Raw genomic sequence first — 16,044 nt, 5'->3', positions numbered from 1 at the left:
CATATAATCTTAACGTGCTCTTGGTGTCTTTCCCGTCATTTAATGCTAGAAGCTTAATTTATCATGTCGGGTATATATTAAGTGCAAGCGTTTAAACGCAACTTTGATCACGCTTCTGTAGAGCTAAATCGTAGGGGCTCTTTTGAGGATCTGCAATCGTGGTGTCCTCTATTTAATGCAAGTGCTTCAAAATCAGTGATTCCGACAGATGCGAATTTACTCATCCGGCAGCCCGTGGAGACAGTCAATTCTTCTTTACCCCATGGAGGGGAGAGTGGTAATTGTTCTAGATGTAAACGGTGCCAGAAGATAAAAAAAAAAAAATGAAGAGAGATCAGATTAGAAGACCGTTCCGAGATGGTAAATACAATACTAGCGCAGAACACTCGGATCATCATGCATGCCTGGCCCTACGATCAGTGCGCGCACGCGTCCTACGCTCAGATCGCCAGTGCTCCATCAGTTCCATCTTCAAGACCCGTTTCGAAATCGCCGTTCACAATAAACACAGCATAATGACATCACAATACAAACAGGAGAAACTCGACCATACGCCATGGGTCGAAAAGTACCGTCCAAAAAACCTAGACGATGTCGCCTCGCAAGACCACGCGGTCAAGGTATTGAAGAAGACTTTGCAACTGGCGAACTTGCCGCATATGCTTTTCTACGGGCCTCCAGGCACTGGTAAAACTTCAACGGTATTGGCATTGGCCAAGCAGTTGTATGGCCCTCGGCTCTATAAGCTGCGTGTTTTGGAGCTCAATGCGTCTGACGAGCGAGGAATCTCGATCGTAAGGCTGAAAATCAAGAACTTCGCCAGGCTCTCTGTGTCCAACCCCACGACAGAAGACTTGGCAAACTACCCGTGTCCACCGTATAAGATTATTGTTCTAGATGAGGCGGACTCGATGACCAACGACGCCCAGGCTGCGTTGAGAAGAACCATGGAAAATTATTCGGGGGTGACGCGTTTCTGCTTGATCTGTAACTATATTACTCGGATAATTGACCCCTTGGCGCTGAGGTGCCTGAAGTTTAGAATTCGGCTGCTCGACAGTGTCAATGCATTGGCAAGATTGAGCCATGTAGCAGACTTAGAACACGTGCGCGTGGCGCTGGCCGAAGTCTACGACGAGCTCATTTCCGTATCCAATGGTGATTTACGTAAAGCTATTACATACTTGCAGTCGGCCGCGCGTCTAGACTCGTCATTGCAGTCGGAAAATTTTGGCCTGTCTAACGGAATCACGGTTGATTCAGTGAGGGAGATTGCGGGCGTGGTGGATCAAAGCCTCATGTCCTCTTTGGTGACGGTGATCAAACTGAAAGATACTGCCAAACTTGCTTCAGCGGTCCACCAGGTTGTGCTCCTGGGCTGGAGCGCCCAGCAGGTGTCTGACCAGTTGCACGACATTTTGATTTTGGACGATACCTTGTCTTCTGCACAGAAGAATGAGGTGGCAACTGCCTTGTTCGACACCGATAGGCGCTTAAATAACGGGACGGACGAGCACATACAATTGTTGAACTTGATGTTGCTGATATCCAAGGCTATGTGATAATGAGAGGAAAATCCGGCAATGGGGTACCTTACAGTAGCGAGCACTAGATAGTCGATGTATAATGAGAACAAAAATAGAATTACTACGCCTAGAAACCTTTTCTGCCAAAATTCAAGCTTCCCATCCTTTTCTTTTAGCTGTGGCTTCTGCCCTACTTCTGTTGCGACTGCTCCTGTGTCTGCTGGTGGTTGTTGGGTGGAGGAGGGTGTGGAAATCCTGGTGGAAAGCCATGCGGCATGTGATTGAATCCTGGCGGGACCATGCCTTCAGGGACGTTTGGTCCAAATCCCATCCATGGGGGAGGCATTTCACCACGCATTGGCGGCTTTGGAACGCCTTGTCCATTCTGGTGCATTGGATTTTGTTGGGCTTGTAAGGAAAGGGTCTGAAGGCTGGTAGGAGCTCTTTGATTTGGCGCCTGAGCGCCTGGTGGAAACATTCCAGGTGGGAACATTCCCTGTGGTAACTGTGTCCCCGGAAATGGCTTCATTCCTGGAGGTGGCTTCATGCCAACCTGGGGTTGACTCATGCCCCTGGCCATATCTTGGTATGGAATATACTGGGGAGGTTTGACCTGCTGGGCATTCGGTGTGCTTGGCCCTGAAAAGCTAGGTTCTCTATAGGCATCTTGACCGCTCACATGAATGCCAAACGATGGTGGTCTCTCAAATTGCTTACTCTCCGCGGATTTTGTGGCTTGCGGTGGATATGTTCCCATAGCTATTGGGGCAGAGCCCTCAGGAGCCGGTCCGATCTCTCTTTTATTTAGCAAAGAAAGGAAAAACGAGTCATTATTGGGAAGCCCTCTGGGGCCTGGGCCCATCATCATTCCCAGCCCAAGTGGTGGGCCGGCATTCATGTGAAATCCTGGGGGAGGATTGGGGTGTGGGGGCATACTGTTGGTAGCCCCCAGAGAGGGTGGGTGTGGCACTCCATTGTGAGTTTGAAACTTGGAGTGTATTCCAGGAGGTGGGCCATGCGACATCCTTTCTTGCAGTCTCTGTAATTCCTCGGGGCTTTGAGGGTGCGATGCGCTTTGGGCATGAAAATTGCCTTTGAAAAACCGCAGGCTTCCACCACTGTGGTCGTCTTTCAACGACTTTCGAGAACTGTTAGAATTCTCTGACTCGCCTGTCGAGTGAGTTCTGCCTTCTGGGGCTGGAGCAGGCCCACCAAAGAAAGACGAGAATCTCGAGCTTTGGTTCTCGGCTTGTTTCTTGACAGATGACGATGAATTTTCGGTGACCGGTTCTTTCGGTCTAGCGAAAGAAAAGAAGCTATCCACCTCATTGGAAGGTGCAAGATCAGCGATTTCTCCAACGGCTTCAGGCCCTCCGTTTCTACGTCTTTCTTCTTGGCGCATGTGCAACTTCCAGCGCTCGAAATCTTCCACTGTACTGCCCATGCCCATTTCCAATTCGACATTTGAGCCTGGCAAGTCCCAGTCAGGAGTTTCTTCTTCATGGGGCTCTCCTAAAAGCTGCGATATTTTTTCCTTGGACATCTTGTCGATGTCAGATTCTTTCAAAAATCCAGCCGGCTTGCGGCCCCAGTTAAGAGTGTCCGATGCACCCGTGTTCGCCGAATCTTTATTTCGCCGATTACGCTTACCAGTTCCACTCGGCGCGTTGTTACTATGATTATTATGACTGTTATCCTGGTTGTGGTTTTTCGTGCCATCCTTGGATTTATACCGCCAGAACGAGAATTCGGGAAGCCGAGTGGCGTCAAAGTCCAAAACAGCAGGGCTCGACCTCAAGTCTAGTAAATAGTTTATCGAGTAGATTCTTGAATGGTCCGTTTTTTCTGTTGGTACGAAATTTTGGATCGAGGATCGCTTTGATCTCGGCTGTTGTTGCCCGCCATGTTTCAGGTTCCCATCAGACTCCGGCTCTGGTGTGACTTCCTTTGCAGCGTTGGCCACAGCCGAATCTAGCAATTTCGAAAGTGCACTACCCGGCTCAAACCCAAGGTTCTTGGGGTTCGTGTCTGCTCTTGGAATTTCAGTTGGAGAAGACAACCCAATTATAGCAGGATCGCTTAAAAACCCACTGTCGCTCATTTTTGCAAAGCTTCGGTTTCAGGACGATTTTGATGTCTTATAGAACAAAGCCTTTTGAATGAGTGGAGATATACAGCTTTTCGTGATCTCTTAAACAAGCAATGCGTGGCCTCAATCTCTGGGAAATGACAATTTTATTGTGCTTCGGATCAAGTGTGTAATATAAAAGTGTACTAGGCGTCTGAGTGCACAAACAACTTTAAAGAGGTCAATTGTAGAGAATGGTCTTTCTGAATATCCACGTGTGACTCTACGTGCTCCAATAGAGGCGAGAACACCCTGAGCAACCTGAACGTTTTTGGGGTAGTGCGCGACTCATGAAACACGGGCGGCGTCCACTTGGAGCTCAATAATCGTGTTCTATTCTGTCCTCCTTGGCAACAGAGCATGATTATAGTATTAATCGGCTCTTTTGCATGAAAACTTATATATCTCAAGTAATGATGGGAGCAAAAATATTAGGATACGTATTTATTCATGGATAGAAATTGCATTCCGAGTGTTCACTTTTTGATTACATTGTGTATATGGGATTTAATTGCAAAACGGCCGAGGGCATTATAGTTGTGAGATCAATTGGTTTTAGGTTTGCAGGTTCGGTTTTTTGGCACCGAGTATTTTAGGGCGATATACTCATCGAAATACTCGAAAGGTATTTCATGAAATGTCTAATTAATATGACAAATTACCGTGGACACGGTTAAATTATTTGGTGCGGATCTTCCCAAAAAAGCATGTGTCATTTTCTAGTATCTAAATAGTTGACTCAGTGCACCTGATATTGTCAATTTTAAAATAATTTGTGCCTTCGCAAAACCAATTGACAGCGGTAGATTTTATAAATCCTCGTGTATTTCCATACTTCTTCACTGTCCATCTTATGATTCATGATATGGGCTCAAGCTGTATTAAGGAAGAATGAATGGCATATTTAGCCTATTGATTTCTCGGCACATTACAAACCAATCAGTCACCCGTAAATCATAATTTGGGGACTGGATGTATTCTTGGTGGCTGATAACAGACCTTTCACGTTCCTTTTCTTCCCACTTGAACAATTCGTACATGAAGCGTAAGTTTGGCTGTATAACGATGTTGAGCCGGCGTACTCGTACGTAAAGATACGCCTGGGGAAGATTAAGCTTCAAGCGTCTCATGACCTCTGCAATGACGACTGTTGCAGATCGTGAAACACCAACACGGCAGTGTATCAAAAATTTTGTCGAACCTTCTGATTGTTTATACTCTTGGTCGATATACTCAAGAACCTGAGGTAAAGATCTGCTGAGATCATCAATCCCATCATCCAGAAGGTTGTTCAATTTGATCACGCTAGTCACGTTGCATTGCGGTTCGAGTGTCTGGTGTCTCAAGCGCTTGCGTCTAATGTGAAAGATTTCGACCTTTCCATCACCAACAGATTCCACTTCAACATCATGATCACTCTGGAACCCAGGTTTAGAGAGCCACTCGAGAGGCTCTCCCACTGAAATGATTTTTGTGATGTCAAGTTTGGAGAGTATTGTAAGATTATTAGCGTGCTTTAATGACCCCAAATATATGTAAGGTAAGATTCTGGAGGGAAGGGATCCTTCTAAATCTTCAACCCAACTTCTTTCAAGAACTGAGGTGCGTTCAGTTTCTTCACTTTCACATTCCGAATCGGAGTCATCTGTATCTGATGATGAGTCCGATGCAATGTATCCCAATCGGAATTTCCGTGGAATTGAATTTTGATCCTGGGTACTCCGTTGCTTTGTTTTCAAGAAAATCTCGTTAATTTCATTTTGTGAAATTGTCTCACCTTGAGACCAAATGATGTTATCGCTTAACTTCTTAGGGCTGTATTTTCGAAGAATTGTTTCTAGCTTGCGAAGAACCTGAACATCTGAATTGAATGCATAATATGGCCTACCGTACTCCAAATGGAGCTTAAGCATGGCTGTCTCGAGTGGAATATCCTCAGCGTACATAAGAAAGCAAAAAATCAAGAGCGTCAGCTCTGTGTAGCCGTCTGAGCAATATATTAGAGATGCGATGCTGTCTTCTGACACGGAAGACGAGTATAGGTAGAGTAGTTTGCAGGTATTGACAATGCTTATCAAATTTTCTTGTCTGCAATCGCCAAATCCTATTGATCCAGAAGAGGGGAAGTCAAGCTGATATATTTCGGACACCTCAGAGGCTTTGCGAGACGAAATGGTATACTTAAATAGCAAATCGTTTAGTAAACTCTGAGATGGAAACAAAGCATCGTTGTGGCAATGGACAAATAACTGCCAATGGCTTCGCGGAGGTGGAAGAAGTGAAATAATGTTTGAGTCGGGGGGCATAGTAGAGCATCTTGTCAACAAAGAGAGTCGAGAGTCGCAATAATTATCTTTGCTTTCGTCAAGAGGTATGATCTGTAAACACTCTTCGCTGTAGGATTCTGGCTCACCTTTCAAAAACAGCATCATAACTTGATGATCCCACAAATTTCCCAGCCAGACGTTAAGATGCAATTTGGAGGCAGCTGACATCACAGTAGTTTCTAGCTTTTCCTTCACCTGGAAGTCAGCATCCCACGAGTCAAAAATTTCTAGTTTAAGTTTTTCCAAACCAGGAAAATGAAGCTGGGTCTTCTTTCGGACGTCCGTACCCGCGAGAACATTAGAATTATCTCTTAGACTCCAAATTTCAGGAAAACCAGCTAAATTTATCTTGTGTTGGCCAAATACGAACACGTCATACTTAAATGGTTGTTTCATGTCCTCAACGATCTGCGCCACTTTAAGAAGTCTAGCGAAAGACATGCACTTGCAACTGTTCTTTTCATGTGTCAGTTTGTAGCAATAAACAATAAAGTCGGCACATGCTGCCGCCTTATTTACCTGAATTTGGAAGTTCCGGAGAGATATTCCTCTTCTAGGGTCCGAGTCCACGAAATTGGGCATGAAACCCGTTTCTAAGCAGTCCAGTATAATAGCTTCTGTGAAGCTCGAAACATCAAGATTGAAGTAATCATTCGCAAGAAACAGCCGATCAATCAAATCTTTGACGAGACACCGGGCCTCCGATCGAGCAACTTCAATTCGCTGAAGGATTTCGTCTACGGCCACGGTATTTCGAAGTGTTTTCACTCTGGCCTCAGTAGAATGTCCCGTCGTATCCACGCACATAATAAATCTAGCCAAGTCTGGTTTCCTGCTTTCGCCGTGAACTTTGCTTGAAATCAGATTCACAGAAGATTCGGTCTGGGAGCCAAAGAAAGAACGTTGTGCAAAGTTTTCAGGATGCAACCCATGTAGCCATGGAAACATGTGATCGGTAGGCGGGAGTGGGGTGTTAAAGTACCAAGAAAGTGCGACTGAAAGCTGCTCTGGGGTTATGAAGCGTAAGTCAAGAATTTGAGTGGCCTGGGACCCAGGGCATTGCTTGTACTTCCTGAATTGAGTAGATTTTCGGTCCAAAGGCGAAGTTTTGTTATCAGAAGAATATTTTATTGTCAATTTCATGGCACTTTTTGCCAAACAGCATTCTGTAGGATGTTTGATATTGAGCTTTTTTGTTTTTGTTGAAATATCTTCGCATTCTTGGCATCCCGACTCAACATTGGCATCCTGATCCTCTATTGTCGCCCACTTAGGGGTATTAAAGGATTCAAATCGAGCGCGGAATCGGTCACGTTCATGAGACAGGTCATTGGAGGTTGAAGAAGATCTTTTTGATTTGACACAAGTCAAGTTTAATGGAGATGTGTTGATCATTTCACCAGAAGTGCTTGGAATGGAGCTTGCCTCGGCTCTGCTAGGTGATAAGCTGTCTGAGACTGAGGCATTTTGGTGATTGCAACTAGGGCCATCAAAAGTATCTTTGATTTCTTCGTGGCCGGAATGAGAAGCTCTTATCATAGAGTGTACAGGAACTTGGATTGACGAACCCTCTGTGAGCGGAACAATGCCAGGTAAGTATTGCTCTTTCAGTTTACTGCTAATAAGAGAATCATCAGAGAGATCCTCGGGGCTGTTTGAAAAGGATCTTTCAGTTGTAGCCATTTCATGAACACTTTGTGCCAGAAATAGTATGAAGCCTCTTGGAATCTCTTTTGTGCCTCATGTACTTCTCGACCCGGAACCTCGAAACTCCTGATTGGGCTGAAAATATTGCAGTTCTCTAGTGTCTTATTGGTTTATCGAACGTGAGCTCCAGTCCAAGACTCCAAGATCCACAAAGACGTATATATAGAATATTTTGTTTGTGCTCTGCGAACTTGCCTCCAAGCACTAATTCAAAAATATTTCTCTTGTGTGAATTGGTAAAGGCTAAGTGTCTCAGTTGAAGGAGTGTACTGAATTTCGATCAACTCTATTCAAAAGGGATGGCACCAAGATAAGATAAGACCTGAGAGAATGCCAAATGAGTGAGATGTGATCACGTGTCGAGTGCCCAACTCGCACCTTGATCAGATGGCTTATTACATAAAAGCAACAAATTCTAAAGCAACAGGCGGTTTTCATAATTTACTGAGATCGGCTCTACTCAAGATCGACCTCTGTATTGAAACAAAACTCGAGTGAATCCTCAAAGATTCACATTAGCTAAAAATCGTCAGGCATTCTTCTGCTGGACAAAACTACCTCTGGGTGATTTATTACGTTTTCAGGACTTCTAGCGATTTTAAGTATTCTCAAAAGTCATTACGTGGCAACCCTACGTACTATCTCTTTACTTGCTAAACCCTCGATTGTAATTGCCGTGTTTTGCAGCTCTTCATAATCTGAGCTGCTTTGATGAAGCCGTCAGGCACGACTCCTTTGGTCACGTGCGCGTATTTTACTCACAAAGCTCCTCAGCGTTCAACAAGTACTTCTCTCATCGAGATATCATGAATGACGAAGCAAAAACTGTGATTGAACAGTTAGACCAGGCACGTGATTTGGGCTTTTCAGACCCAGTTTTGTTTCCTCAGGTCGTAAAGCAAATCTTAAACCTTGTCAATAATCCCAATCCAGACATACAAGCATGGTGCGCCAAATTTTTGAAGGATGCTTTTACCAAAAATGACGCCCTTGTGTCTCCCGCAGTGAAGGTTGATTTGGCGATTGACACGTTGCCTCATTTGAATTTTTTAGCCAGCATTCGGAATCTCGAGGTGTTCAAAAATGTTATTGATGTCAGTGTGATAGTGTTCAAGCTTACCTTCAGATTTGTTGCAGAGAATGATGGCAGCAGTAATGTCTGGGCGGGAGTTAATGAGCTTAAAAACAACTTAGTAGCAAAATATGACACTCAGTTTCCTTTTGAACTGTCTTTTGACCGCGAACACGATGCTTTTCGCAATGTCGATTGCAAGCTCGAATTGTTAAAGTTTGTGATGACTGTCATAGACTATCAGCTGCGGTCTAATTCGAACAAATTTTATTCTTTAGCCCGTGTTAATCCACATCATACTCTTATCAAAACTGCGTTGATGGAAAGTGAAGCAACGACATTGTTGGATGTTGTCTTAAAGACTCTCAAGAACGACATTCTCGTCACCCCTTTGGTAACCGCTACCTTCAACCATTTGTCCGTGTTGGTACGCAGAAAGCGCCAGTATATGGATCATATTATTCCAGTCCTAGAAGCTTTTGACTCCACAAAAAAATTGCAATCAAATTACGAGTCACTAGAGTCGTTCAAATTATCTAGAAAGTATGTTGATCGCACCTTACGGATTCTCTTCAACTACATGTCTAAACTCCAATTGATTCCATCTAAGTACCAGGGCGCTATTGGTAGAAAACTTGCTATACTTACTGCAAGAGGAGATGAAATAAGAAAAAAGAACATTATCATGGAGAAGCCCACAGATGCTTCCATCAAAAAAAGAAAATTTGAGGGATTCCAGAACCTGTCCAAGAAATTAAAATCTGTGGACTACAAAAACCTTTACTGTTTAACAGATATAAGTCATGATCTCAATAACTTTGATCTTTCTACCATCCCACAAAACATACTCGTTACCATGGCACTCACTGCGTTAAATCGTGCATCCACGCCAAAGCTCGCAAAGGCTTTGGAGATCATTGGTGCGCGGTACACTAATGCTATTAAAGATCTTGCAGAGATCGATCCCTCAGTCAAAAGGGAACTCGAACAAGATGAGGACGAAAAAGAAGCTAAGCGCGAAGAAGATTATGGGCCTGAAACAAATTATTCGCTACCCCCACCCAAAACCCTTTCATTTCAGCAAAAGAAGGAGCATATAAGTTTGATCGTGAAAAATTTCTTTGAGCTCGCTAAGAAGAAGAATCCATCGGGAAATAATCTCGGTACGCAGGTCAATGGAAACGGAAGTGAAGCATTGACAAAGGTGGTCTTTAATACTTGGAAGGAAGACTCGTGGTTGGTTCTTCTAACGAGATTGGCTACAAGAGGTATGCACACTGTGGACTCAAAGTCGGCAAATTCACCGGAGAGTACAGAATCAGAGCAATTAAGCGATATCATTCGAAAAGCATTGTTCGACTATTTCTTGGAAAATATACACGAGAGGATTGATCCAGTAATAGAGTGGCTAAATGAGGAGTGGTATAACGAAAAAGTCGTCAATGAGCAGAAATTGAGGGATGAAAAAACTGAGATGCTTACGAAACAGTACGAAGATAATCCGCTGCTGGTGACAGATTTGGAGCAGCTGATTCGTGATGCAGTCAACGAAACAGAAGTTGAAACTCCCATTTACGATAAATGGGGTCAGCAAGTTTTGTATGCCATGATTCCGTTCTTAGAACCGACTGACAGAAAAGTTTTTCTTCGTCTTTTGAGTGATTTACCTAGTCTTAATAAGACAATGATTGAGGGTATAAAGTCATTGTGTGCGGATCCTGCTCGGTCTAAGCTTGGATTCTTAGCTTTACAGTTCTTGATCATGTATCGTCCCCCTGCCAAAAAGGCCTGTTTGGATGTGCTTAAAGACTTGACTGAGGGTGACCAAGAAGACTTGAAAGCTGAGGCTCAAACTTTGCTTGATAAATATAAGTAGATCTTCTTCTTTGTATAGCTGCTGACATAGATACCGATGGTAATGTAAGATTACTCCAGCCATTCACACACACTCTTAAAGTTCTCAAACTTCAAGAAACAAAAGAACAGAATACAATCGGCACTTCTGCTTACGAAACTAAATAACTCTGAAATAAAAAAATTGATTGATTCCTACACAACTAGAGCAAATTGCGATGTAGTTTTCAGACTTGCACAAATATTTTAATGAATTGCCTGATATCATTGACAACGTATGTATGTGTGCCTGGGCCCCACATGAAACGCGCACGTTTCATGTCAGCACATTACTTCGCGCGTGTCATAGAGTCAAAATCCTTCAGTGACATTGAAAGAAGAGAAGAATTGTACTGCTTTTTAATAATACCACTGGATTGAAAATTATCGACTCAAATTCATCCTGGTTCTCTTACATATTGGCCGTCACTACTTTTTCCCTAAATATGAGTTGTACTCCTGCAACAATTCATCTAGCGTCCAAACGTTCGAGACGCGCCTTCACGTCTTGTGCATCATGTTATATACAAGATACTCGATCCAAATTTAGACACCCTGTTCAATGAGATTTGTAAAACGCTATACATAGGGAGTGACAGCCTCAACTTCTAAACCTATACAGCTGTCTTAAATCTGATTCATCTTTCGAGTCACCTTATTTTTATGTCCCTCTTGCTCTCGGTAAACTTGAGTATCAGTATCAAAGTCAGTTCGAGCCAACTAAAAAGAAAAACAATACATCCAATATATTTGACACAAATTCCTTATAAGTTCATTTTTATGTGCTTTAGCGCTATCAAGATACCCCAGAAGAAACATGTTTGATTCAGAGAAAAAGGCAGAAGGCCTTGATACTTCTACATTCGACATTGTAAAAATTGATTCCTTCCACAATACACGATTTTGGACCGTTCTATCGTTCGTGTGGGTATGGATTGTTCTCATATTAAAGATAGCAATATTGGGAGGTGACACGTATACGTGCGTAAGCATTTTGGTGTTCAATAGATGGGGCACTCTGGACTATGACGTGTATGAGTATAAAGTGGCGAAATGGATTTTTACAGGGTGTATATTCTTCCGCTTCCTCTTGCTCGCCTACCAAATTGCCTGGGGAATCCATGTATATCGCACTCGAAATATTGCATTGGCATACTTGAATCACTATGCTCGGTTGATGTACGCCATTCGAAGCTACAACTATCAATGTTTGTTCCATGAGATTGACCAGGAGGGCTTTTTTGAATGGGCCTGCTTCCATGTGTACACGGAACTTGATAATGCATTAGAGGTATTGGTAGCAGATTTACCGCGTCAAGTTATCAATTTTATGACGCTTCGTTACTACGCTACAGACGGGGACCTGAACAATGCGATATTGACCAACATCAAGTCGATCGCCACCACAAACTTGAGACTTTCGATCATCCTATCATTCCAGCTTTGCACCATGGTTCTCTTTCTTTTCTTTTTCTTCAAGTTTCTTCTTGCAATAGTTCTTTACATTCCAATCAAAGTGAAAGTTGCTCATCGAGGCTTTCGTCTGTTGAAAGCATTTTGCTATAAATCTGTGAATGAAAATGTTCGCTTTTTGGTGAAGCGGAACCATAAACCACGCACACAGATCCTCAATGAAGGACTAATGGACATCAAAGAAATCCAAGCAAATCTGCTCCTAGCTTCAAACTCCACATTCGATTCAAGATCCTGGCTGAAGCCACTCGGTGCTCACACTTTTGACCTGGACTTTTTTGATACAACAAACTCCAGTACAGCGGAATTTTACGATCAATCCTTGGGAGATGGAAGCTTTAGGTACTATCCTCTGAAGGAATCGCTTGCTGTTTCCCATACTTTACCACAAGAGTCATACGCTATGCTCAGCTTACGCGAAAATCCATTTGAAGACTCCGAGGCCCCAGGCGTTTCTGATCTGAGCGACCTCTCGGGAAAAACGCAAGAAAATCCCTTTGCAGACAATTTTGTAAAAAATGCTGCAGCACCTGTGAGAATATTGCCCCCAATCCGTAGCCAAACTTCGGAGTCCCTACTATCCTTGCGCACTGCTAAAGTAAGCCTGGGCATGAGATCCGATGACATAGTCGGAAGTGATCCCAGGTTGCAAATTTCTGATTTGGCTTCACTTCGCAATGAAAGCAGCAATTCTTTGGGGACTTTCGGAAATGAAGCTTCTTCAGATACACGCTTGCTACAGGGAGCACTGCCTCCATTGGCATCCTCAATGCAAAGGAGTTCTGGAATATCCGAGGACTTGTCGGATAATCAAAGCTGCGGGACGCCTCAGTACAACAATGATACATCAGATAGATTCCGCCGTGAAATATCTGAGGAAGGTTACCTCGATGTTTCTAAGGTAGAAGACGACAATACGCCCTACCCAGTTCGAGGAGTTTCGCAATATTTTGACAAAAATGATGTTTGACGACAATACTGCCAAATTCAAGCGTGAATTCACTCGATGACTGGCTCGGATCAAAGACTGCCTTACTTGCATAGTGTATGTGATATGTACCCGAAAGGTATCTCGTATGGTAGTTTCATTCATCTACAGTCAAACGTAAATGACAAGAATCATTGGATAACCCGTCCATTCCCTATATACAATATGTTCACTATCTCAAGTCATACTTCTGTCAACTGCAATCAACAGTAAATTACAAGAAGAATACTTGGATAATCCGGCCATTCTCTTTCATGTGGACTTACTTTTTCGAGTCATACTCCTCCCTTAACTTAGCTAACTCCTCGTTGGAGATTGGAGGGATGGGGATATCACTGAAGTCGTCTTTGCTAAGCACATTCCAAGTGTACATGTACACACTCAAGGGTACTGCTCCGACTATAAAGAATGCTGCAAAGTTCCTCCAGAAAAATGGCTGCCTCACTCTGTACAAATCAGGTGTCATCTGAAACGTTTTGGGGTCTCTGTAACGATTATGGCCCTTTCTTGAATGTTAATATACGTGCTACTTTGGAAAGGAGAACCAAATTACAGAAACCAGTTGTTAAACATTTCATTTTCTTTAGTCCTGCTGATGACATTCAGCCACCAATTATTGATTAAATCATTGATGGATACATACGGGGCACCAATAACAGGCATGGTTGGTGGTGTATGAATGGTTTCCAGGTGTTTGAGAACGGGAAGAATGATGTTCAAGGTAGGTCGTGCGCGCGGGAAAAATGCAAGTAGACCCAAGTATGAGGCGATTCTTGAGTCATGAATACTTCCCAAGAATTGTGCAAAGAAATTGTCTTCGAGCATCATTTCTGTGAAAATTTGCAACGTGCTAGAATTCTTTCTTCTAGAAACCGGCAATGAATGTATCATTGCCACACCCTTCAAAGAATTGAAAATGTGAGAAATTTGTGCGACAACTGGAGAAGCTTAGGAAGAAACCCCTTTAAAAAAGGAAATCAAGTTAAACAGGGTCCAAAATTAATCCTTGCAACACATTTCGAACCGCAATGATTACAATCCTGACACTAATGTTGTATGCCCGATGTTTCTTTTACAAAAGTGGATAATAGGGTTCGACTATCGGCTCATTTAAATACTATCTGCGAGTGCATTTATCTAAGAATTGTATTTAAAATCAATGCATGTAATCTTCAATGATCATACAGTACTTCTCAGTAATGATTCAAACGCCACAAAGTTACTTTTCCGGTATCGTTTCCAATGGCCAACATTTGACTGTTTGGTGAGAATTCAGCAACAGTTACACGGCCCAATGGTGTGCCACTGGTGGGCCAGTTCGAGAAGACTGTTCCCAGAGGCAAGTGCACAAGCTTGAGTGCGTCTTTCTTTTGCTTAGACGAGACGCACATAACTTGGCCATCGGGAGAAAATGCAAGATGAGAAATTGAAGTGACCAAATTTGTGACCTCCTTGAAAGGTTTGGGATTCATGCCATGTTGCAAGCCCTCAAACGTTGACCGATCAAAGATGTTGACAACACCAGATTTTGTACCTACGGCCAACCAACGATCACTAGGTCCGCCAAGTTTAATTTTGGTGACATTCACCGCACTGGAATCAGTCCAGCGGCAAGAGGGTTTGTTACTTGAAGTGTCCATGCTAAATTCCCAGAACTCGCCAGACTCATTAGAGACAATAAGAGTCTTTTCGTCACGCGTAAAGACAAAATCTGACACGAAGCCATTGATTTTAAAGCCTCTTACAAATTGGCCGGTCTTCCCACTAACCAAGTTGACCCAACCAGAGGAACCGAGCAATGCAATGTAAGTTCCGAATGGTGAAATCTTGAAGTATTCGTAAGATTTTTGGAATTTTTCCTGCCCGTACATTCTCAGAATTTTTTCCACTTCGCCGGTTGTGAGATCCCAACGATTCATGTATCTTCTACGACCTGCCATGTAAACTAAACTTGAGTTTTCGAGTGTCAGAAATTGACATGTCTGAATGGGCAGGTCGCGTAAATGAATCAGAGAAACAAACTGATTAGTCTTTCCATCAATGTGATAGATGCGAAGAGTGCGGTCAAAGCCACCAGTTATTAAGAGTGGATGCAGTGGGTGAAAATCCATGCTTTGTATAGCACCCCTAGATCGCCTCACTATGTTAGCGTCCTTGAGCCGCAGAATTTCAATCTTGTGCGCAGGGAGTAGCTTGGTGGAAGCTTGAAGGAAGTTGTCCGTTGATTTGAGAATCGCGGTCAAAGTGGCGATATTAAGTCCCACCTGTGCATCTTCTTCAGCTTCCAGAAGATATTCATCATTATCCTCCCGTTCGTTGCCCCAATTGTCGGCCCAAGTAGGTCTAGGATAGATCTTTTCGTATTGAGCCCGCAATCTGGCCTGGTAGGCTAACCCTGAAAGAGACTGCTCTTCTTGCGTCTCCCGCAATTTCTTCAAACGTGTTGACGTAACGGAGACTGCTATTTTCTCATCATCAGAGTCCATCCAAGCAAATTCCTCCTCAATGTGTTGATCATTTTCCACGTCCATCGAGTCGTTATCCGTCTCAAAAGTGACTGCAGAGTTGGCTCCCTCGTCGATGAAAAACATATCATCTTCATTTTCGTCGATGAGTGACCCCTCGTCCTCGGATATCTTGTCGAGAAAATCATCATCTCCATCGGAATAATCATATAGATTTTCAATTTTGCGCAAATTGGCCTCGAACCCTGATTGATCCCCAAAGACGAGTTTTTCGAGGTTCAACTCCTCTTCATCTTTTGGGGGAACCACAATATCTTCAGTTGACATTCGTTATCTGACTGAATATTCAAAGACTATCTCAGACTCGGTATTGATGTATATCTGAGTTGCTTCTGGTACACAGAGGACGAGTATTGAAATTTCAGGTGAGAAGCGATGCCCAGTTTCGCGACCTGCATATTGAAA

At 43.3% G+C, this 16,044-nt stretch overlaps 7 protein-coding genes across 7 annotated transcripts; 3 read left to right on the top strand and 4 right to left on the bottom strand.

Moving 5' to 3' along the window:
* Positions 1–515: 515 nt before the first annotated feature.
* On the top strand, positions 516–1,562 carry RFC2 (replication factor C subunit 2; the record flags this gene model as incomplete). Its single annotated transcript, XM_018857593.1, has 1 exon — positions 516–1,562. One exon carries the CDS (start codon positions 516–518, stop codon positions 1,560–1,562), a length of 1,047 nt encoding a protein of 348 aa, XP_018711739.1.
* A 154-nt stretch (positions 1,563–1,716) lies between these two features.
* METBIDRAFT_11785 (uncharacterized protein) lies at positions 1,717–3,627 on the bottom strand (the record flags this gene model as incomplete). The annotated part of the gene is made up of 1 exon (XM_018854089.1): positions 1,717–3,627. The coding sequence occupies one exon, from the start codon at positions 3,625–3,627 to the stop codon at positions 1,717–1,719; it is 1,911 nt and encodes a 636-aa protein (XP_018711738.1).
* A 497-nt stretch (positions 3,628–4,124) lies between these two features.
* METBIDRAFT_31801 (tyrosine/serine/threonine protein phosphatase) lies at positions 4,125–7,984 on the bottom strand. Its single transcript, XM_018855921.1, has one exon. The coding sequence runs from the start codon at positions 7,662–7,664 to the stop codon at positions 4,536–4,538; it is 3,129 nt and encodes a 1,042-aa protein (XP_018711737.1). The 5' UTR covers positions 7,665–7,984; the 3' UTR covers positions 4,125–4,535.
* A 493-nt stretch (positions 7,985–8,477) lies between these two features.
* METBIDRAFT_87422 (RNA-processing protein) lies at positions 8,478–10,767 on the top strand. The gene has a single exon (XM_018859278.1). It carries the CDS (start codon positions 8,495–8,497, stop codon positions 10,634–10,636), a length of 2,142 nt encoding a protein of 713 aa, XP_018711736.1. The 5' UTR covers positions 8,478–8,494; the 3' UTR covers positions 10,637–10,767.
* A 703-nt stretch (positions 10,768–11,470) lies between these two features.
* KCH1 (Kch1p) lies at positions 11,471–12,352 on the top strand (the record flags this gene model as incomplete). The annotated part of the gene is made up of 1 exon (XM_018857492.1): positions 11,471–12,352. A coding segment is annotated over one exon (882 nt), but the record flags the coding sequence as incomplete, so codon positions are not given.
* A 1,024-nt stretch (positions 12,353–13,376) lies between these two features.
* METBIDRAFT_78260 (uncharacterized protein) lies at positions 13,377–13,777 on the bottom strand (the record flags this gene model as incomplete). Its single annotated transcript, XM_018858852.1, has 2 exons — positions 13,377–13,620; positions 13,758–13,777. The coding sequence occupies 2 exons, from the start codon at positions 13,775–13,777 to the stop codon at positions 13,377–13,379; spliced, it is 264 nt and encodes an 87-aa protein (XP_018711734.1).
* A 530-nt stretch (positions 13,778–14,307) lies between these two features.
* On the bottom strand, positions 14,308–15,906 carry UTP18 (Utp18p; the record flags this gene model as incomplete). Its single annotated transcript, XM_018857332.1, has 1 exon — positions 14,308–15,906. The coding sequence occupies one exon, from the start codon at positions 15,904–15,906 to the stop codon at positions 14,308–14,310; it is 1,599 nt and encodes a 532-aa protein (XP_018711733.1).
* Between the last annotated feature and the right edge of the window lie 138 nt (positions 15,907–16,044).

This window comes from Metschnikowia bicuspidata (assembly GCF_001664035.1).
Source record: "Metschnikowia bicuspidata var. bicuspidata NRRL YB-4993 chromosome Unknown METBIscaffold_3, whole genome shotgun sequence".
NCBI lineage: Eukaryota > Fungi > Ascomycota > Pichiomycetes > Serinales > Metschnikowiaceae > Metschnikowia > Metschnikowia bicuspidata.
Note: the sequence above shows the minus strand (reverse complement) of the source record. Positions and strands in the feature narration are given on the sequence as shown.

Coding starts and splice junctions, on each gene's coding strand:
- METBIDRAFT_31801 (XM_018855921.1), bottom strand. CDS start 7,664: ATGGCTACAACTGAAAGATCCTTTTCAAACAGCCCCGAGGATCTCTCT.
- METBIDRAFT_87422 (XM_018859278.1), top strand. CDS start 8,495: ATGAATGACGAAGCAAAAACTGTGATTGAACAGTTAGACCAGGCACGT.